General features: G+C 41.3%; 1 protein-coding gene across 1 annotated transcript in view; it reads right to left on the reverse strand.

Moving 5' to 3' along the window:
• Positions 1–23,349, reverse strand: part of DHX29 (DExH-box helicase 29) — a 302,630-nt gene that overhangs the window by 23,792 nt on the left and 255,489 nt on the right. Inside the window, exons 20-24 of the mRNA XM_053701278.1 lie at positions 21,625–21,753; positions 20,788–20,863; positions 19,220–19,444; positions 18,789–18,925; positions 18,267–18,357 (exon numbers count right to left, since the gene is read on the reverse strand). Of these exons, the coding sequence (XP_053557253.1) occupies positions 18,267–18,357; positions 18,789–18,925; positions 19,220–19,444; positions 20,788–20,863; positions 21,625–21,753 (658 nt within the window). The remainder of the gene's footprint in view (positions 1–18,266; positions 18,358–18,788; positions 18,926–19,219; positions 19,445–20,787; positions 20,864–21,624; positions 21,754–23,349) is intronic.

Raw genomic sequence — 23,349 nt, forward strand, 5'->3', positions numbered from 1 at the left:
CTGAATTAAAGTATCTATGACCGAATCAGAAAAACCTTGCTTAGATAAAATTAAGCGTTCAATCTCCAAGCAGTCAGCTGCAGAGAAACTAGATTCGGGTGATGGAAGGGACCCTGAATGAGAAGGTTCTTCCTTAATGGAAGCCTCCAAGGCGGCAGAGATGACATGTCCACCAGATCGGCATACCAAATCCTGCGAGGCCACGCAGGGGCAATGAGGATAACCGACGCCCTCTCCAGTTTGATACGAGCAATCACCAGGGGAAGGAGGGCAAACGGGGGAAACACATACGCTAGGCTGAAGGACCAAGGAACTGCCAAGGCATCTATCAGCTCGGCCTGTGGATCCCTGGACCCGTATCTCGGAAGTTTGGCATTCTGACGCGACGCCATAAAGTCCAACTCCGGCCGACCCCATCTGAGAATCAGGTTTGAAAATATTTCCGGGTGGAGTTCCCACTCCCCCGGATGAAAAGTCTGCCTGCTTAGAAAATCTGCCTCCCAGTTTTCCACCCCTGGGATGTAGATCGCCGACAGATGACAAGAGTGAGTCTCCGCCCACTAAATTATTTTGGCTACTTCGGTCATCGCTAAGGAACTCCTCGTTCCTCCCTGATGATTGATGTAAGCCACTGTCGTTATATTGTCCGACTGGAATCTGATGAATTGGGCCATGGCCAACTGAGGCCAGGCCCGAAGCTCATTGAATATTGCTCTCAACTCTAGAATATTGATGGGAAGGAGAGACTCTGCCTGAGTCCATACACCCTGAGCCCTCAAGGAGTTCCAGACTGCTCCCCATCCTAACAAGCTGGTGTCCGTTGTCACTATCACCCATGAGGGTCTGCGAAAGCATGTCCCCCTGGGATAGATGATCCAGCGACAACCACCATAGAAGAGAGTCCCTTGTCTCCTGATCTAGATTTATTCGAGGAGACAAATCTGTATAATCTCCATTCCACTGCCTGAGCATGCTTAGTTGCAGAGGCCTGAGATGAAAACGAGCAAACGGAACGATGTCCATTGCCGCCACCATCAATCCGATTACGTCCATGCACTGAGCCACGGACGGACGAGGATTGGACTGAATGGTTCGACATGTAGTCAGAATTTTAAATTTTCTGACCTCTGTCAGAAAAATCTTCATTGAAACAGAGTCGATTAGAGTCCCCAGAAAGGGTACTCTTGTCTGAGGAACTAACAAACTCATTTCCAGGTTTACCTTCCACCCGTGGGTCCTTAGGAAGGAAAGCACAATGTCGGTATGGGACCTTGCCAGTTGAAATGATGACGCCTGGATCAGTATATCGTCCAGATAAGGCCCCACCGCAATGCCCTGTGGCCTTAGAACCACCAGTAAAGACCCCAGAACCTCTGTGAAAATTCTGGGTGCTGTGGCCAGACCGAAAGGGAGAGCCACAAACTGAAAGTGTTTATCCAGAAAGGCAAACCTCAGGAACTTGTAATGATCTCTGTGGATGGGAAAATGAAGATATGCATCCTTTAGATCCACTGTCATCATAAATTGACCCTCCTGGATCAATGGAAGAATGGTACGAATAGTTTCCATCTTGAAAGATGGAACTCTGAGAAACTTGTTTAGACTCTTGAGATCTAAGATAGGTCTGAAAGTTCCCTCTATTTTGGGAACTACAAACAGATTTGAATAAAACCCCTGTCCCTGTTCCTGAATTGGAACGGGACAGATTACTCCCATGGAGGAGAGGTCTCTTACACAGCATAAGAACGCCTCTCTTTTTATCTGGTCTACAGATAATCGTGAAAGAAGAAACCTTCCTCTGGGGGAAGAGTTTCTGAACTCCAGTTTGTATCCCTGAGACACTATATCTATTGCCCAGGGATCCTGAACATCTCTCATCCAAGCCTGGATGAAGAAAGACAGTCTGCCCCCTACTAGATCCGGTCCCGGATCGGGGGCCAACCCTTCATGCTGACTTGGGAGCAGCAGCAGGCTTCTTGGATTGTTTACCATAATTCCAAGACTGGTTGGGTCTCCAAGTATACTTGGTTTGTGAATAGTTCCCTTCCTGTTCAGAGGAAGAGGAATGGGGGATTCCATTGAAATTTCGAAAGGAACGAAAATTACTCTGTCGACCTCTCTGTTTGGACTTTTTATCCTGAGGGAGGAGATGACCCTTGCCTCCCGTGATGTCAGAAATAATTTCCTTCAAGTCAGGTCCAAACAGGGTCTTCCCCTTGTAAGGAATAGCCAAAAGCTTAGACTTGGATGACACATCCGCAGACCAAGATTTCAACCATAAGGCTCTGCATGCTAAGATGGAAAAACCCGAACTCTTAGCCGCCAATTTGGTAATTTGCAGTGAAGCATCTGTAATGAACGAATTAGCTAATTTAAGAGCTTTAATATTATCCTGTATCTCTTCCAAAGAAGTCTCAGTTTTAAGAGATTCTTCCATAGCATCAAACCAATAAGCAGCCGCACTTATAACCGTAACAATGCAGGCCGCCGGTTGCAATAGCAACCCCTGATGAACATATATCTTTTTAAGGAGACCCTCCAATTTCTTATCTATAGGGTCTTTGAAAGCACAACTATCCTCGATAGGAATAGTAGTTCGTTTAGCCAAGGTGGAAATAGCTCCTTCCACCTTAGGGACCGTCCCCCAAGAGTCCCTAATAGCATCAGCTATAGGGTACATCTTCTTGAAAACGGGAGAAGGGGAGAATGGAATACCTGGCCTCTCCCATTCCTTAGCAATAATCTCTGAAGTTCTCTTAGGAACTGGAAAAACATCAGAATAAGAAGGGACTTCTAGATATCTGTCCAACTTATTCAATCTCTCTGGAGGAACCAAAATTGAATCACAGTCGTCCAGAGTCACCAAAACCTCCCTCAGTAACAGGCGGAGGTGTTCAAGTTTAAACCTGAAGGAAACCACTTCTGAATCTGTCAGTGGCAAAACACTTCCTGAGTCAGAAAGTTCACCTTCAGATAGGACCTCCATACCCTCCAATTCAGATCCCTGGGAGGGTACATCTAAGATCGCCATCAAAGCATCAGAAGCTGTATTGACCACGTGGTTTTCCTTCCTTCTGCGTTTGCCTTGAAATACGGGAAAGGCAGACAACTCATCTGAAAGAGTAGATGACATAACTGCAGCTATGTCCTTTAGTGTGATCACAGCAGAAGCTGCATAGGTACTGGGCTCCGCTTGAGCGGGCGTTAAGGGCTGTGACGCTTGGGGAGAAAGTTGCGGCATACTCTGTATCTCATCAGTAGAAACCAGAGAAGCATCCGCTTTTTTATTAAAGAAAATTTGTTCTCTAAACTGCAATGCATGAGGGACAAAAAGTAACAGGAGGTTCCACATTGGCATTCAAACACATGGAACATGTAAAGTTCTGAAGATCCTCCATGATAAAAAAAAAGCAAATTTTTTGCCGTGGCTCCTTTAAATATATATCTGCTAAATTTTTCATGGCAGAAAAAAATAAGAGAACAGCCCTAATATAGCTGCTGTCTAAAACCTCAGAAATAGAGAGTATACTGTGCCTTTAAAATTGAAAATCAACAATTTTACTGTACCAAAAAAACATTGACAGTGAAAAAGCAATTTACTGAGAAAAGAAAAAGAAAAGTGCACCTCTCCACCTCACAGCTTTGCTGAGGCGCCTACCTGCCCCCGCGGTACACCGACCACTGTCTGCCGAGTTTCACAATGCCTAAGACCGCCTGCTTTAATTTACAACCATGCGGTCTTAGCGATGCCAGGAATTTCACTGAAGCCGGATGTCGACACTTGGGGAGAGTTCCGTAGTCAGAAAACAACTGCGCGGCTTCTCTTCGAGCGTGCGAAAGATAAGCCTGCCCTTCGTGGGTGTCAATGGAAAACACATAGCTCTTCCGGCCAAAAAATGGTCGACCAACTATCTCCCATATACTAATATAGTAAACACACATCGTGACAAACTATCCGGACTTCTTGTCCATAGTGAAAAACATCCGCCCCTATACCGGAGCCTTAAGTTTCAGAGCTCCGTAACCAGGGTCCACAGCGTCTCGCCCACAGTACCAACAAACAGGGTATTCGCCACAGTAAGAGTCCCTTGTCGTGACTCACCCCCACCGCATCTTCCAATTTCCTTTTATTAATTGTGAAAGCCGGGTGGTACACAGTAATTAGGGTAGTCCTGGTAACAAAGGTCTATTTCCCCACTATCAGATAGGTAATAGTTACAGCCGTTCCGGAGGTAATAATGTCCCAGAAAATAAAGAGCTGCACATACCTCTATGCTGAGCGACAGTATGACCGGTCCCACAGGATCAAGAGGCCTTCTCCCTCCTGCAGTTCTGTGGAGACATACAGGGTTTTAGTTAATATCTGCTAAGACCATCTTCTGAAGGGCAGCACTCGGTATGGGAGGCACAGTGAGAATTTAATCCCACCAGTTCCCATTGCTTTAAAGCCACCTGTAGCTCTACTCTAGAGGCTGACAAGGAATACGGCTACACCCTATAATAAAATAGCACTCACTGGTACCATTTTAAAAATAAAAAACTCTTGATTGAAGAATCTAAACTAACACCTCACTTTACCTATTCCTATCACTAACACAGGCAAAGAGAATGACTGGGTTGGGAGGGAAGGGAGGAGCTATATATACAGCTCTGCTGTGGTGCTCTTTGCCTCCTCCTGCTGACCAGGAGGCGATATCCCACAAGTAAGGATGAAATCCGTGGACTCATCGTGTCTTTAAAAAGAAAAGCATGTGACAAGAGGCGGCCTTCAAGGGCTTAGAAATTATCATATGAGCCTTCCTAGGTTTAGCTTTTAACTAAGAATACGAAGTACAAAGCAAAATTAGTGATAAAAGTAAATTGGAAAGTTGTTTAAAAATAAATGCCCTATCTGAATCATGAAAGTTTATTTTGGACTTGACTGTCCCTTTAAGGGTCCCTTTAAACCTTTATTCAAAATGTAATAAAATCCAACATGGAAATAGAAACAGACTACTCAAGGCTGTTGCAAGTTTTACATATTTCGGTAAACACCTTGTTCACAGACTGCTGCTGTGCTTTGACAGTAAGCTAAAATTAAAAAAGAAAATTTATACTTACCTGATAAATTTATTTATTTTTTTACACAATGAGTCCACGGTCAGCAGGAGGAGGCAAAGAGCACCACAGCAGAGCTGTTAAATAGCTCATCCCTTGCCTCCCACTCCAGTCATTCGACCGAAGTTAGGAAGAGAAAGGAAAAGCCAAGGTGCAGAGGTGTCTGAAGTTTACAATAACCCACAACCTGTCTAAAAGGGCGGGCCGTGGACTCATCATGTAAAAAAAGAAATACATTTATCAGGTAAGCATACATTTTCTTTTCTTTTTTTAAGACACGATGTTGTCCACGGATCATCTTAATTACTAATGGGATTCAATACCCAAGCTAGAGTACACAGATGATATGGGAGGGACAAGACAGGGAACCTAAACGGAAGGCACCACTGCTTGAAGAACCTTTCTCCCAAAAGCGGCCTCCGCCGAGGCAAAAGTATCAAACTTGTAGAATTTAGAAAAAGTGTGAAGAGAGGACCAAGTTGCAGTCTTGCAAATCTGTTCCACAGAAGCCTCATTTTTGAACGCCCATGAGGAAGCAACAGCCCTCGTGGAATGAGCCGTAACTCTCACGGGAGGCTGCTGTCCAGCAGTCTCATATGCAAAACATATGATACTCTTCAGCCAAAAAGAAAGAGAAGTAGCCATAGCTTTCTGTCCCTTGCGTGTTCTTGAGAAAAACCCAGACAAAGAAGAAGACTGCAGGTAAAACTTTAAAGCACGGACCATGTCCAAATTGTGCAGAAGTCATTCCTTCTGAGAAGAAGGATTAGGACACAAGAAAAGAACAACAATCTCCTGATTAAAATCCTGATCAGAAACAACCTAAGGAAGAAATCCTAATTTAGTAAAACTACCTTATTCGAATGGAAAATAAGATAAGGAGACTCATACGGTAATGCCGAGAACTTGGACACTCTCCGAGCAGAAGAAAAGCAACAAGAAATAAAACTTTCCAAGATAACAACGTAATATCTAAGGAATGTATAGGCTCAAACGGAGCCCCCTTGAAGAACTCTGAGAACTAAATCCAGACTCCATGGAGGAGTAACTGGTTTGAACCCAGGCCTGATTCTGACCAAGGCCTGACAATCTGGGACATCTGCCAGACGTTTGTGTAACAAAACAGATAAAGACAGAGATTTGACCTTTTAGAGGAACAGGACTATAAACCTTTCTCCAAACCCTCTTGGAGAAAAGACACAAATCTAGGAATCCTAACACTACTCCATGAGTAGCCCATGGATTCACACCAATAGAGATATTTATGTCCTATCTTATGATAAATCTTACTAGTGACAGGCTTACGAGCCTGAGTCATGGTCTCAATGACCGAATCAGAAAAACCCTGCTTGGATAATATTAAGCGTTCAATCTCCAAGCAGTCAGATTCAGAGGAACCAGATTTGGGTGTAGGAGGGAAAAGAAAGAAAGACTCCAAGGTGGCAGGGATGACATGTCCGCCAGATCTGCATACCAAACCCTGCGAGGTGAAGCCGGTGCTATGAGGATCACCGATGCCCTCTCCTGCTTGATTCATGCAAAGACCCGAGGAAGAAAGGCAAATGGAGGAAAAAGCTGGAAAACACTTCCGGATGGAGTTCCCCACTCCCCCGGACGAAAGGTCTGCCTGCTCAGAAAATCTGCCTCCCAGTTGTCCACCCCTAGGAAGTGGATTGCTGACAGGCAGCAAGAATGGGCCTCCGCCCACTGAATTATCTTGGATACCTCTGTCATCGCTAAGGAACTCCTCGTTCCTCCCTGATGATTGATGTAAGCCACTGTTATTTTGTTCAACTGGAACCTGATAAACTGGACTGAGGCTAACTGAGGCCAGACCAGAAGAACATTGCAGATCGCTCTCAGCTCCAGAATGTTTATAGGAAGAACAGACTCTGGCCGAGTCCCAACCCCCTGAGCCCTTAGGGAGCCCCAGACCGCTCCCCACCCTAGAAGGCTGGCGACTGTTGTCACAATCACCCAAGGTGGTCTGCAAAAGCAGGTTCCCTGAGAGAGATGATCCAGAGACGACCACCATTAAAAAAAGAATCCCTTGTCTTCTGTTCCAGTAGCATTCGAGGAGACAAATCTGTATAATCTCCAATCCTGAGCATGCTTAACTGGGGAGGTCTGAGATGGAACCTAGAAACGGGATGATGTCCATTGTCGCCACCATCAGCCCGATTAACTCCATGCACTGAGCCACTGGCCGAGGGGTGGACTGAAAAACTTGACAAGTATCGAAGATCTTTGACTTCCTGACTTCTGTCAGAAAAATCTTCATTGATAGAGAATCTATTATGGTTCCCAGGAAAGTTACCCTTGTCTTTGGGACTAAGAAACTCTTTTCCAAATGTACCTTCCATCCGTGAGATCGCAGGAAGGATAACAACATTTCAGTGTGGGATCTTGCTTGTTGTAAGAATGGCGCCTGGACTAAAAGGTCGTCCAGATAGGGTGCCACTGCAATGCCCCGTAACCGAAGGACCACCAATAACGAACCCAGAACCTTTGAGAAAAATCTGGGAGCTGTGGCAAGACCGAAGGGCAGAACCACGATTGGAAGTATTTGTCTAGAAAGGCAAACCTTAGAAACTTGTGATGGTCCCTGAAAATGGGAACATGCAAGAACGCGTCCTTTAAATCCACAGTTGTCATAAATTGACCCTCTTGGACCAAAGGGAGAATGGAACGAATAGTTTCCCTCTTAAAGGAAGGTACTCTTGAGGAATTTGTTTAGACTTTTGAGATCTAAAATAGGCCTGAAGGTTCCCTCCTTGTTTGGGAACCACGAACAGATTGGAATAAATTCCCAGACCCCGTTCCTGAATCCGAATAGGAACTATCAGTCCCAGTTCGGAGAGGTCTCTTACACAGAGCAAGAACACCTCTCTTTTGTCTGGTCTACAGATAAGCTTGAAAGCAGAAACCTACCTCTGGGAGGAAAACTTTTGAACTCTTAATCTGTAACCCTGGGACCTATTTTCTATTGCCCAGGGAACCTGAACATCTCAAACCCAAGCCTGAGCGAATACGAAAAGTCTGCCCTCTACAAGATCAGGTCCCGGATCGGGGGCATGTCCTTCATGCTGTCTTTGATTCAACAGTAGACTATTTGGACTTTTTTTTTTTTTTAATTCTTTAAATTTTGAAAGAGATTATTTTCGTCAAGCTATGTCCCAACAAGGTCTTCCCCTTGTAAGGAACCGTTAAAAGCCTAGATGTAGAGCGTACATCCATAGAACAAGGCTCTAACCATAAGGCTCTGTGAGCTGGAACAGAGATTCCCAGTTTGATAACTTGAAGGGAAAAATTTGAAATAAAGGAATTAGCCATTTTGAAAGCTTTTATCCTACCCTGGATTTCATCCAGGGGAGTTTCTGACTTAGTAGAATCAGACAACGAATCAAACCAACATTCCGTCACACTAGTGACGTTAGCAAAGTACACAGTTGGTTGCCATTGGAAGCCCTAGTGTTCATCTCCTTTCTAATTTTTGTCCATGGGACATTTGAAAACCCCAACTATCCCTAAGGGTATAGTAGTTCTCTTAGTAAAGCTGGAAACTACTCCTTCCACCTTAGAGAATGAACGCCCAGCCTCCTTAACTGAGTCGGCGATGCGAAACATGCTTTTAAATATAGGGAATGCGTCTTTCCTTATAACTTACTGGGCGCACTAGGATAGATTACACTGGTAATGTCGGAGTCGCCCACAGTAGCTAAAACCTCCTAAAGTAACAAATGGAGGTGTTCACGCTAAAAAACTGAAAGAAAAACAACCTCAGGATAAAATAAGATAATATTCCATCTGAGTCTGAGAATTCTCTCTCAGATAATCCCGAAGTATCTTCCTCTTTCAGGTAACAGGGAAGAACCATTCGGAATAGTAACTACTGAATCAATCAATTTTCTATTCTAATGATTGAAAATAAGTCCTCTAGTAATGTTTTCTACCTTGTGGGAAAAACATATAATGCATGAAATGCAGAGCCACTCCGGGTAGAGTGTGAAAGGAAGCGCAGGGCACTGCATGTGGCCATAAAGCTTAGTGGGACACTATAGGAGAAATTTGTGGCATAGATTGACCATTGTCAACAGACTCCTAGACAGCAATTGCCTTAGAAGGAGTAGGTTCAGAAAAGAGAGATTTTTTTTTTTTTTTAAATAAAAAAATTGACACACAAAAAAACGTTACTGTCTCCTTAAATTTTAAAAAGTAACTTTATTTTTTGTGTGTTCTTGTTCCCTCTTAAGACACAAAGGATGAATTAAACAAATGAATGTAAAATGTTGTAATAAAAGTTAACCATAAAAAAAACATAATTTATGCTTACCTGATAAATTCCTTTCTTCTGTTGTGTGATCAGTCCACGGGTCATCATTACTTCTGGGATATAACTCCTCCCCAACAGGAAATGCAAGAGGATTCACCCAGCAGAGCTGATATAGCTCCTCCCCTCTACGTCAGTCCCAGTCATTCGACCAAGAATCAACGAGAAAGGAGTAACCAAGGGTGAAGTGGTGACTGGAGTATAATTTAAAAGATATTTACCTGCCTTAAAAACAGGGCGGGCCGTGGACTGATCACACAACAGAAGAAAGGAATTTATCAGGTAAGCATAAATTATGTTTTCTTCTGTTATGTGTGATCAGTCCACGGGTCATCATTACTTCTGGGATACCAATACCAAAGCAAAAGTACACGGATGACGGGAGGGATAGGCAGGCTCTTTATACAGAAGGAACCACTGCCTGAAGAACCTTTCTCCCAAAAATAGCCTCCGAAGAAGCAAAAGTGTCAAATTTGTAAAATTTGGAAAAAGTATGAAGCGAAGACCAAGTTGCAGCCTTGCAAATCTGTTCAACAGAGGCCTCATTCTTAAAGGCCCAAGTGGAAGCCACAGCTCTAGTGGAATGAGCTGTAATTCTTTCAGGAGGCTGCTGTCCAGCAGTCTCATAGGCTAAACGTATTATGTTACGAAGCCAAAAAGAGAGAGAGGTAGCAGAAGCTTTTTGACCTCTCCTCTGTCCAGAATAAACGACAAACAGGGAAGAAGTTTGACGAAACTCTTTAGTTGCCTGCAAGTAGAACTTGAGAGCACGAACTACATCCAGATTGTGTAGAAGACGTTCCTTCTTTGAAGAAGGATTTGGACACAAGGATGGAACAACAATCTCTTGATTGATATTCCTATTAGTAACTACCTTAGGTAAGAACCCAGGTTTAGTACGCAGAACTACCTTGTCTGAGTGAAAAATCAGATAAGGAGAATCACAATGTAATGCTGATAACTCAGAGACTCTTCGAGCAGAGGAAATAGCCATTAAAAACAGAACTTTCCAAGATAACAATTTTATATCAATGGAATGAAGGGGTTCAAACGGAACACCCTGTAAAACGTTAAGAACTAAGTTTAAACTCCATGGTGGAGCAACAGCTTTAAACACAGGCTTGATCCTAGCTAAAGCCTGACAAAAGGCCTGGACGTCTGGATTTTCTGACAGACGCCTGTGTAACAAGATGGACAGAGCTGAAATCTGTCCCTTTAATGAACTAGCCGATAAACCCTTTTCTAAGCCCTCTTGTAGAAAGGACAAGATCCTAGAGATCCTAACCTTACTCCAGGAGTAACGTTTGGATTCACACCAGTATAGGTATTTACGCCATATTTTATGGTAAATCTTTCTGGTAACAGGCTTCCTGGCCTGTATCAGGGTATCAATAACCGACTCAGAAAAACCACGTTTTGATAAAATCAAGCGTTCAATTTCCAAGCAGTCAGTTTCAGAGAAGTTAGATTTTGATGTTTGAACGGACCCTGTATCAGAAGGTCCTGTCTTAGAGGTAGAGACCAAGGCGGACAGGATGACATGTCCACTAGATCTGCATACCAAGTCCTGCGTGGCCATGCAGGTGCTATTAGAATCACTGATGCTCTCTCCTGTTTGATTTTGGCAATCAATCGAGGAAGCAGCGGGAAGGGTGGAAACACATAAGCCATCCTGAAGTTCCAAGGTGCTGTCAAAGCATCTATCAGAACCGCTCCCGGATCCCTGGATCTGGACCCGTAGTGAGGAAGTTTGGCGTTCTGGCGAGACGCCATGAGATCTATCTGTGGTTTGCCCCAACGTCGAAGTATTTGGGCAAAGACCTCCGGATGAAGTTCCCACTCCCCCGGATGAAAAGTCTGGCGACTCAAGAAATCCGCCTCCCAGTTCTCCACTCCCGGGATGTGGATTGCTGACAGGTGGCAAGAGTGAGACTCTGCCCATCGAATTATCTTTGATACTTCCATCATTGCTAGGGAGCTTTTTGTCCCTCCCTGATGGTTGATGTAAGCTACAGTCGTAATATTGTCCGACTGAAACCTGATGAACCCCCGAGTTGTCAATTGGGGCCAAGCCAGAAGGGCATTGAGAACTGCTCTCAATTCCAGAATGTTTATTGGAAGGAGACTCTCCTCCTGATTCCATAATCCCTGAGCCTTCAGAGAATTCCAGACAGCGCCCCAACCTAGTAGGCTGGCGTCTGTTGTTACAATTGTCCAGTCTGGCCTGCTGAATGGCATCCCCCTGGACAGGTGTGGCCGATGAAGCCACCATAGAAGAGAATTTCTGGTCTCTTGATTCAGATTCAGAGTAGGGGACAAATCTGAGTAGTCCCCATTCCACTGACTTAGCATGCATAATTGCAGCGGTCTGAGGTGTAGGCGTGCAAAAGGTACTATGTCCATTGCCGCTACCATTAAGCCGATCACCTCCATGCATTGAGCTACTGACGGGTGTTGAATGGAATGAAGGCCACGGCATGCATCTTGAAGTTTTGTTAACCTGTCCTCTGTCAGGTAAATCTTCATTTCTATAGAATCTATAAGAGTCCCCAAGAATGGAACTCTTGTGAGAGGAAAAAGAGAACTCTTCTTTTCGTTCACTTTCCATCCATGCGACCTTAGAAATGCCAGAACTAACTCTGTATGAGACTTGGCAGTTTGAAAGCTTGAAGCCTGTATTAGAATGTCGTCTAGATACGGAGCTACCGAAATCCCTCGCGGTCTTAGTACCGCCAGGAGGGCACCTAGAATCTTTGTGAAGATTCTTGGGGCCGTAGCCAATCCGAATGGAAGAGCTACAAACTGGTAGTGCCTGTCTAGGAAGGCAAACCGTAGATACCGGTGATGATCTTTGTGGATCGGTATGTGAAGGTAAGCATCTTTTAAATCCACTGTGGTCATGTACTGACCCTTTTGGATCATGGGCAAGATTGTCCGAATAGTTTCCATTTTGAACGATGGAACTCTTAGGAATTTGTTTAGAATCTTTAAATCTAAGATTGGTCTGAAGGTTCCCTCTTTTTTGGGAACCACAAACAGGTTTGAGTAGAACCCTTGTCCTTGTTCCGACCGCGGAACCAGATGGATTACTCCCATTAATAACAGATCTTGTACACAGCGTAGAAACGCTTCTTTCTTTATCTGGTTTGTTGACAATCTTGACAGATGAAATCTCCCTCTTGGGGGAGATAATTTGAAGTCTAGAAGGTATCCCTGAGATATGATCTCTAGCGCCCAGGGATCCTGAACATCTCTTACCCAGGCCTGGGTGAAGAGAGAAAGTCTGCCCCCCACTAGATCCGGTCCCGGATCGGGGGCTCTCGGTTCATGCTGTCTTTGGGGCAGCAGCAGGTTTCCTGGCCTGTTTGCCCTTGTTCCAGGACTGGTTGGGCTTCCAGCCTTGCCTGTAACGAGCAACAGCTCCTTCCTGTTTTGGTGCAGTGGAGGTTGATGCTGCTCCTGTTTTGAAATTCCGAAAGGGACGAAAATTAGCCTGTCTAGCCTTAGCTTTGGCTTTGTCTTGAGGTAGGGCGTGGCCCTTACCTCCTGTAATGTCAGCGATAATTTCTTTCAAACCGGGCCCAAATAAGGACTGCCCCTTGAAAGGTATATTAAGTAATTTGGACTTAGAAGTAACATCAGCTGACCAGGATTTTAGCCACAGTGCCCTACGTGCCTGTATGGCGAATCCTGAGTTCTTAGCCGTAAGTTTGGTTAAATGTACTACGGCCTCCGAAATGAATGAATTAGCTAGTTTAAGGACTCTAAGCCTGTCCATAATGTCGTCTAGCGTATATGAACTAAGGTTCTCTTCCAGAGACTCAATCCAAAATGCTGCCGCAGCCGTAATCGGCGCGATACATGCAAGGGGTTGCAAAATAAAACCTTGTTGAACAAACATTTTCTTAAGGTAACCCTCCAATTTTTTATCCATTGGGTCTGAAAATGCACAGCTATCCTCCACCGGGATAGTGGTACGCTTAGCTAGAGTAGAAACTGCTCCCTCCACCTTAGGGACCGTTTGCCATAAGTCCCGAGTGGTGGCGTCTATTGGAAACATCTTTCTAAATATTGGAGGGGGTGAGAACGGCACACCGGGTCTATCCCACTCCTTAGTAACAATTTCAGTTAATCTCTTAGGTATAGGAAAAACGTCAGTACTCGCCGGTACCGCAAAGTATTTATCCAACCTACATAGTTTCTCTGGTATTGCAACGGTGTTACAATCATTGAGAGCTGCTAAGACCTCCCCTAGTAATACACGGAGGTTCTCCAATTTAAATTTAAAATTTGAAATATCTGAATCCAATCTGTTTGGATCAGAACCGTCACCCACAGAATGAAGCTCTCCGTCCTCATGCTCTGCAAGCTGTGACGCAGTATCAGACATGGCCCTAGTATTGTCAGCGCACTCTGTTCTCACCCCAGAGTGATCACGCTTGCCTCTTAGCTCAGGTAATTTAGACAAAACTTCAGTCATAACAGTAGCCATATCTTGTAATGTTATCTGTAATGGCCGCCCAGATGTACTAGGCGCCATAATATCACGCACCTCCCGGGCGGGAGATGCAGGTACTGCCGCGTGAGGCGAGTTAGTCGGCATAACTCTCCCCTCGCAGATTGGTGAAATTTGTTCACATTGTACAGATTGACTTTTATTTAAAGTAGCATCAATACAGTTAGTACATAAATTTCTATTGGGCTCCACCTTGGCATTGGAACAAATGACACAGATATCCTCTGAGTCAGACATGTTTAACACACTAGCAATAACTTGCAACCTGGTTATAGTCTTTTTTAGCAAAAACGTACTGTGCCTCAAAGAGGTACTTAAACGATTAAAGATTAAATGACAGTTGAGATAATATACTGAGAACAGTTATAGCATCAACTTTAAAACAACACAACTTTTAGCAAAGGTTTTGTTCCCATTAGTAAGATAACATAACTAAATTTGACATAAAAATTACTGAGTAACGTCTTTATCCACAGTCAATATAAAAAATTCTCACAGCTCTGCTGAGAGAATGTACCTCCCTTCAAGAAGTTTGAAGACCCCTGAGATCTGTCAGAGATGAACCGGATCATGCAGGAAAAATAATAGCTGACTGGAAATTGTTGATGCGTAGCAAAGAGCGCCAAAAACGGCCCCTCCCTCTCACACACAGCAGTGAAGAGAAACGAAACTGTCACAATTCAAAATAAACTACTGCCAAGTGGAAAATAAAGCCCAAACATTTATTTACTCAGTACCTCAGCAGTGTAAACGATTCTACATTCCAGCAAAAACGTTTAACATGATATAATACTTATTAAAAAGATTAGTGACCTTTAACAAAGTAGTTCCGGTGAAGTACCATTCCCAGAATACTGAAGTGTATACATACATGTCATTATAACGGTATAGCAGGATTTTCTCATCAATTCCATTCAGAAAATAAAAACTGCTACATACCTCAATGCAGATTCATCTGCCCCTGTCCCCTGATCTGAAGCTTTTACCTCCCTCAGATGGCCGAGAACAGCAATATGATCTTAACTACTCCGGTTAAAATCATAGCAAAAACTCTGGTAGATTCTTCCTCAAAGTCTGCCAGAGAAGTAATAACACGCTCCGGTGCTATTATAAAATAACAAACTTTTGATTGAAGTCATAAAAACTAAGTATAATCACCATAGTCCTCTCACACATCCTATCTAGTCGTTGGGTGCAAGAGAATGACTGGGACTGACGTAGAGGGGAGGAGCTATATCAGCTCTGCTGGGTGAATCCTCTTGCATTTCCTGTTGGGGAGGAGTTATATCCCAGAAGTAATGATGACCCGTGGACTGATCACACATAACAGAAGAAAAACGTTACTGTCTCTTTAAAACTTAAAAAGAAACTTTATATTTTTTGAGCAGCAGAAGGATAACTATATTAGAACCTATCTACACCTCAGCCTAACCATTGCTGAGGTGTCCATCTGTATTCCAGAAAACCCCCAAACTTTATTTATAAAAAGTTACAAGGAATAGAAAGAAAAGACTGGTTCTAATTCTTATTCATAACGGATCCAGAACGCAGCAGCGGCGCTGTCCGGTCCCACATAAGGAACATTGTATAATGTTGGAACATTGGAACATAAGGAACATTGCATAAGGAACACTGTGCTACCAGGCTTCCTTTCCGATATCAGAAGAAAAATAGGAAGTGCGCTGTCCAAAACGGCGCCAAACATAGCTCCACCCCCCATGGGCGTAATACCAGTAACTGCCGTTCTACTCTAGCAATCAAACAGTAGTGCACGCTCTCAAAACCGCGCAAACCAAGCTCCGCCCATCGTGGGCGTTACCGCTATCGATCTCCCGGTCGCCATTGTCATAAAGTTAAAAATAGCTACCGGGAGAAACTTAGGCTCTAGAAAAACTTGAATGAAAATAGTGCTACCGTGATAGGTAGCATCTTAGCCCAAAGACAAACCGATTGGGATGTAAAACTGAACCTGCCACATAACAGATCTCCCTCCTACTGAGTTCTCTATACTCTGTTATAGAATTTAAGCCCTTAGTCCCAGTGTCTGCATACCACTTGCTGTCACAGGGTCCTCCTTCCTTATAGAAAATGAAGTTATGTCCCCTGGAATTTAATAAAGTGCTTCACTCCTCTGAGATCTTCCCAGACCCAGAATAAAAAGTTAGCACTTACCTTTAAAATCTGCCCGACAGCAGGGCAGCTCAGCAGGTTTGCGAGGTCCTCTCCCTCACATAGCCCTGTGGAAAAAGGATAAAGCCTGAGTAATCTTGCTAAAGCTATCAGGATTAGGGCAGCATAAATATATGGGAGGCGCAGTGAGAATTATTGCTCTAAAGCCACCAAAAGCTCTACTGAAGAGACTGATATGGACTACGGCTATACCCTAGAACAAAGCAGCACAATCTTGCACTACTTTAAAAATAATAAACTCTTGATTGAAGAATCTAATCTAACACCTCACTTTACCTCTTCCTATCACTAACGTAGGCAAAGAGAATGACTGGAGTGGGAGGGAAGGGAAGAGCTATTTAACAGCTCTGCTGTGGTGCTCTTTGCCTCCTCCTGCTGACCAGGAGGTGAATATCCCATTAGTAATTAAGATGATCCGTGGACTCATTGTGTCTTAAAAAAGAAAGTTAATTTACAACTGACATTTAAAGGGATACCAAAGTATAAAGTGATTTTGGTTTAGAAACAAGATTAACAGTACAGGATATTGATATCCCAAATTGAAAGAAGCTGCAGTCTTTTACATTTCTCTGTATATTGTTTTTTTAAAAAAAGCACCATTTCTACCATAGAAGCCAATAAGCCTTTTATTTGCAAAACTGATTTCTCACTGTAGCAACCTTGTGCTTGCAATCCCAGTTGGAAAAGCCACTGACATTTTTAAATGAGATTTTAAAGGGAAATTAAACTTTCATGATTCAAATAGAGCAGGCAATTTTAAGCAACTTTATAATTTACTCCTATAATAAATTGTTCTTTGTTTTCTTGGTATCTTTTTTTGAAAAAGCAAGAAAGAAAAAAAAAAGCATAGGAGCTGGCCCATTTTTGGTTCAGAGCCTGGGTAGCACTTTCTGATTGGTGTCTAAATGTAGCCACCAATAAGCAAGCGCTACCCAGGTACTGGGCCAGATCCTAAGCTTACATTCAAATAAAGATACCAAGAGAATGAAGAAAAATCGATCATAGGAGTAAATTAGAAAGTTGCTTAAAATTGTGTGCTCTATCTGAATCATGAAAGTTTAATTTTGACTAGACTATTCCTTTAATATGCCGTTCTTGCTACTTCTGACGAGCACAAAGAGCTGCTATAAGCCCCTTATTGCTTGTGCGAAACAGTTACCGCGCCACTCGTAGTTTAGCCCTAGAGCGGGTAATTTTAACATTAGCCACCTTGCAGATATGGTTGTAGATAAAAGGAAGAAAAAGATATAACCACTTGGCACACACTTTATAACATTGCTGACATGGTGGGGCCACGGATATAAAACTTAACTTTTATTTAAAAGTATAGAGATACTGGCTTAAAAACAATTAAAATAAAAAACAATTTAGACTTTCAGAGTATAAGATACAAAAGTATCAGTATATCAAATTACCATGTACTCATTGTAACAATAAAGGAGAGACCAACAAAATGAAAGAGTATAAAGGATTTGCTAAAAAAATAAGAAGTTTATTTCAGGAGATAGAAGCTTCATTTAGCATTAATGGTAGCTTAGCGCTAGGATCATAATTAGACCTTAGGTTGTACACTGTATTTTCGCCACCATGGCAACAATATGACTGCCATAATGTGTCACCAGTGACATAAAGTGGCTGCAGCAGTGTTGCCTGTGGTCTAGCTCAAACTAAACTACTGCTAAGCGTGCAAATTAGTTAATCCCAGAATGCCAGATTATCTTTGGTATATAAAAAGTTAACCCTCCTTAACTCAAACCCAAGCCCTATTTCTAACTACCAGTATGTTGCTATACAACACACCATACTAAAGGTACCTGCTAATCATGAAGAACAATGTCAGGCATTGAAATCCAGATAAAAACATCTTGGCCCAAGATACTGAAGCCACAATACTATTACAGTCAATATTGTGAAATTGACAACAGAGAACAAAGAATGTATCCTTTTTTTAAAAACTCATACTTTCATTTTTTTATTGCCCAAGTTTGCCAATTAGAAAATAAAAACGTATGCTTTCAAAAAGAGACAAATATGTAAAATTCTATACGATAGCACGGCTGTGGTACAGGGTAAAAATCATATTTGAGATATTCTACAATACAATGTTGGTACAATATCATCATGTTTTCTTACCTCTATTGTTAAAAGCGCCTTCCGGTTAAGAAAGTTCTTTCTGCAGTAACTCATTTCAGAGCCATATCCTTCTGAGCGAATCATCTTCCATCTATGGAGAGAAAGCAAATCATTTAATGTTTTACGTACAAATAGAGTCTGGATGAAGAAGTACCTTGTCTCAAGGGAATACTTGCCAGGATAGGCCTAGGAGCTGAGCCATAAGGCAACAGGCTTACTAGCTAAATTCCTTTCCAATCAGCCATTTCTCTTCCGAGTAATGAAAAGAAAACCCAAAAGACAAATAACCCCTCAATTTAAGCCACAGCCAGTGGAAAGGGTTCTATCATAGTCCACTACCGTTTCAAGTATAAACAAGAGAGACATGAATAATACAGATTGTGACAGTATAACATATCTCAGGGTTTACTGAGCAACAGCAGCCTTATATGCACACTAACACACACTTCTAATAACTGAATATTGTTGCGTAACAAGGGTTAGGGGAGCACATCTATGTTTTGTACTTCAGAACTTGCTTACCCCATGTACGCACTGTAAATTGTCAGATGGTCAGAGTTTGATACAGCCATAGCGGATTTTGCCAGATCTGCCTCATCTTTTCTGCCAATAGGTGTCGTAAATGGGGATTTCTCTGTCATTGTGGCAGCCATAGTTGCCTGTTAAAAGAAAAAGATAAAATAATAAATGTTAGAATTATTGTAGCACATTAAAAAAACCAAAAAAAAAAAACATAGTTGAAGATTGATAAATTCTGCACAGTATAAAATGATAGCCTGCAGTACTGAAATGCCATATTTAACTGGTACATTCGATATTCTGTATAAATACTGAAACATTTGTTTTAGAAGTAAAACCTAACTGCAAGTTAGCTTCTTTTCCTCTTTTTTTAATTAGCTCAGTTATTATAAATTTAGGGAAGGCATCAAAAATTCAACATATATTAAACTTACTACTTCATCTAGGCAGCCAAAAATTGCCCCAAAGATGAGCATTTTACCAATCTTCACATTGACAGGTAAGGCAGCGAGATGTTGACCCAGGGGAGTTAATTTGGGCTGAGTTAGCTCACACGCTCCAATCTTGCGCAGCAGGTTCATAGCGTTACTGATAACTTGCGCCTGAGGAGGATCTAATGCTCTGGAGAGGAAATCTTCAGGAGAGCCGAGATCACATTTCTAGAGTTGAGAGACGTAACAGTGTGTTAAACAGTCATGTTAGTGTAGACAGGGATTGTATAGTCCCAGTATGAAGTTGTAAGACACTTTCATATACTGGTAATTAAAGAAACAACATCTGCACTTTTTACACACCACCCTCAGTGCTAACCATGAAGCACAGCAGCAAATTGGCTTGTAAGTGCAGTGCAAATCTTTAACAGTTGCACTTGTCTATAGATAGCAATCAGTGGCTACCTATACTTCATGATGACTTCCAATTGGCAGCTTATCCATCAGGAAACAGCAGGTTAAGGAGGGGAACCTCTCTTCTTAACCAGAAATATCATATTGTATTGCAATAAGTTAACACTTATTTTAATTTTCTTCATGTTGACAAACATTAGGCTTTTATTATTACAAGGTTGACTCCAAAGCACAGACATCCCATCAATGATTTTATAGTAATTGTTAAGATATTATACTGCTTGTTTTTGTCCAATAGCTCTTTACCAGGAGAACAATGTTTCCTTTACATGTATTTGATACAGCAGAGCTCAGTAAGATAACCCTCCCGGATATCTGCAATAGCCTCACTGTAATTTACGGCATAAAGATACAGTCGTTTTCTCTATAGCTACATGAAGTTGAATTCTCTATAAATCTCAGCTAATAGGAAAATGCTTTAATTTGCTTTATCATCTGATTTAATTTGAACAGAGCATCCTGACCCAGCATACTAGATGGATGTTTGGACAGATATATATTGGGCCAAATTACAAGTGGAGCGCTAATTTATTGCACGTCCACAAACGGAATGAGAACCAGGCTCCCATTTGAGCTTGTGTTAGCATTGCTGTCAAATTGTGCAATAGTATTACTCAGTGGAGTGCAAATATTGCTTTCATGAAAGCGATTTTAGTGCTCCACTTGTAATCTGGCCCATAGTATCTCAAAAGAAATTACAAGGAAGTAAAGATAAATGTTAACTAGTTTTATGTATTTAGAATTTTCTTGCTGTATGTATTGTCTGCTTTTATTTACAGTGCAATTTCAAGTTGTTGCTTTACTTGTGCATATTTTAAACATCATAAAACTCCAACTTTTATTCTAGCAGCAGCTTTAATAAATCTGTAAAAGTATAAATTAATACAAGCCCTATCTTTAAGCTTTTAAAGAGGTCGAATGTAATTTAAAGTTAAATGCTTTGTGCATATGGCTATTAATATCATGGGCCCTATCCTTTAAGCTTTTAAAGAGGTCAAATGTCGTTTAAAGAGAAAACTCACGTTTATAGTTAAATGCTTGTACATATGGATAACTGCTAATGATTATTATTAGTGTAAAATACTAGAATAAGTTACCATGATGTGAAGGCAAAGTTCTTCCAAAGGCACTCGCAATATTTCTGGAATAGAATACTCCATTAAACTCTGGAATCTGGAAAAAAATTAGGTCATCTATAAGTTTAATACTGGAAAAAATAAATTATGACTAAACAAATGCATGATTGATCAATTAATTAAAAAAATACAAATGGAGCCTAGACAACAATTATATAAATAAAATTTGCTCTATACAGCCATTTTATTATTTTCCTACTGATATATGAGCTTATCAACTGCTAATATACACCCCATCCAAATGGTCCACTGGATCATTAAAGGGACACTGTAGTCAGAAACAAAAATATAATGTTTTTTTTTTTTTAAAGCCTTAGCTCTGAAGTGAGTGAACATTAAGGTCGTACTATTCAGCAGTTAAGGTAAGGTATTTTGCTAATTTTTAAGAACTTCGGCTGTAAATTTTTTAATAAATGTAAACTTCAAATTTACATACACATAATTCTGTTTAAATTGACTTTTGTTTTGGCTGTAGGGTGATTTTAAAACTCTGCAATACAAGATTTATCCTTATGCTGTCAGTATGCTGGGATACCATAGATTTATTATTACAAGCCCTCAGTGAAGGGCTCTCATATAAGGATGGGCAAAACGATCCTGAATTGCTCAGAGTACCTATATTTTGAAAGTTTTTTAGTAAAACACTCTGCATAATACTTTATTGTTCCTGGATTTTAAATGTGCATCAAGGGAGTGACAAAGGAAAAAAAAAAAGATTGAAAACCACTCATTTAAAATATAAAAACAATCACAGACAGCAATAATAATAATAATAATAATGAATAATATTTTACAGACCTCTCCCTTGTGTACAGTCGGAAGCAAAATCCATCTTGTACACGCCCAGCTCTTCCTTGGCGCTGTAAAGCACTTGCTTTGCTTATAAACGTCTCCACCAATGAGCTCATCTGGCTGCTTTCATGGAACCTAAACAACGTATTAAACAGAAATATAAAACAAATAAAAACCAATATTGCAAATGGTTCTCTCTCTATTTCTTTTAAAGAGACAGTAAAGTCAAAATTAAACGTTTATGATTCAGATAGAGCATGCAGTTTTAAACAACTTTCCAATTTACTTTTATAATCTAATTGTCTTCATTCTCTTGCTACAATTTTTTGAAAAGCATACCTTAGTGGGCTTAAAAGGACAGTAAAGTCCAAATTAAACTAATGATTCAAATAGGGCATGCCATTTTAAACAACTTTCCAAATTACTTTTATCATCAAATTTGCTTTGTTCTCTTGGTATTCGTAGTTGAAGGCTAAAACTAGGTAGGCTCATATGCTAATTTCTAAGCCTTTGGAGGCCGCCTCTTATCTGAATGCATTTGGCAGTTTTTCACAGCTAGAGGGCGTTAGCTCATGTGTGTCACGCACAAGAAGTTATTTAAGAGTCAGTACTAATTGCCTGAAATGGAAGTCTGTCAAAAGATCGGAGATAAGGAGGCAGTCAGCAGAAGCTTAGATACAAGGTAATTACAGAGGTAAAAACTATATTTCTATAACACTGTTGGTTATGCAAAACTGGGGAATGGTAAATAAAGGGATTATCTATCTTTTTAACAATAACATTTTTGGTGTCCCTTTAAGAGCAGCAATTCACTACTTGGAACTAGCTGCTGATTGTTGGCAGCACATATATGCCTCTTGTCACTGGCTCACCCAATGTGGTCAGCTAGCTCCCAGTAGTGCATTGCTGTCATTTCAACAAAACATACCAAAAGAATAAAGCAAATTTGATCATGGGAGTAAATTGGAAAGTTGTTTAAAATTGCATGCTCTAACTGAATCCTGAAAGAAAAAAAAATGTCCCTTTAAAATATCCAACTGCACGAGGCAGGGATGCCTCCTCTCACTAATAGTATGCACTCTTGCTATGTAGGTGTTGGCATCATATGTCAGACACTAAAACACAATTCATGGGATACTTGTTGATCATATGGACTACAGGGTTTCGCTCTACACTGATCACAGTTTTCATGCCGACTTCCCCCTATACCACTTGCATAACAGTTTTGCAGATTCAGGAATATAGTTAGTTTTCTATTAATTACACCAAGTCAGAACTGTTAAATATAAATAATTCTGCCTCCATTCAATCTATAAGTGCCTCTAATTTACAACATACAGCTCTAAAATACCTGGGGATCTATATAATGCCAATATTTACATAAAAACTATTTTAAACTTGAAGGGATTGTCTACACCAGAATTTGTATTGTTTAAAAGATAGATAATCCTTTTATTACCCATTCCCCAGTTTTGCATAAACAACAGTTATATTTATACACTTTTTACCTCTGTCATTACCTTGTATCTAAGCCTCTGCAAACTGCCCCCTTATTTCAGTTCTTTTGACAGACTTGCATTTTAGCCAATCAGTGCTGGCTCCTAGGTAACTCCACGTGTGTGAGCTCAATGTTATCTATATGACACACATGAACTAACACCCTCTAGTGGTAAAAAACTGTCAAAATGCATTCAGAAAAGAGGCGGCCTTCAAGGTCTAAGAAATTAGCAT

Source organism: Bombina bombina, chromosome 2, assembly GCF_027579735.1.
Source record: "Bombina bombina isolate aBomBom1 chromosome 2, aBomBom1.pri, whole genome shotgun sequence".
In the NCBI taxonomy this organism is placed as follows: Eukaryota; Metazoa; Chordata; class Amphibia; order Anura; family Bombinatoridae; genus Bombina; species Bombina bombina.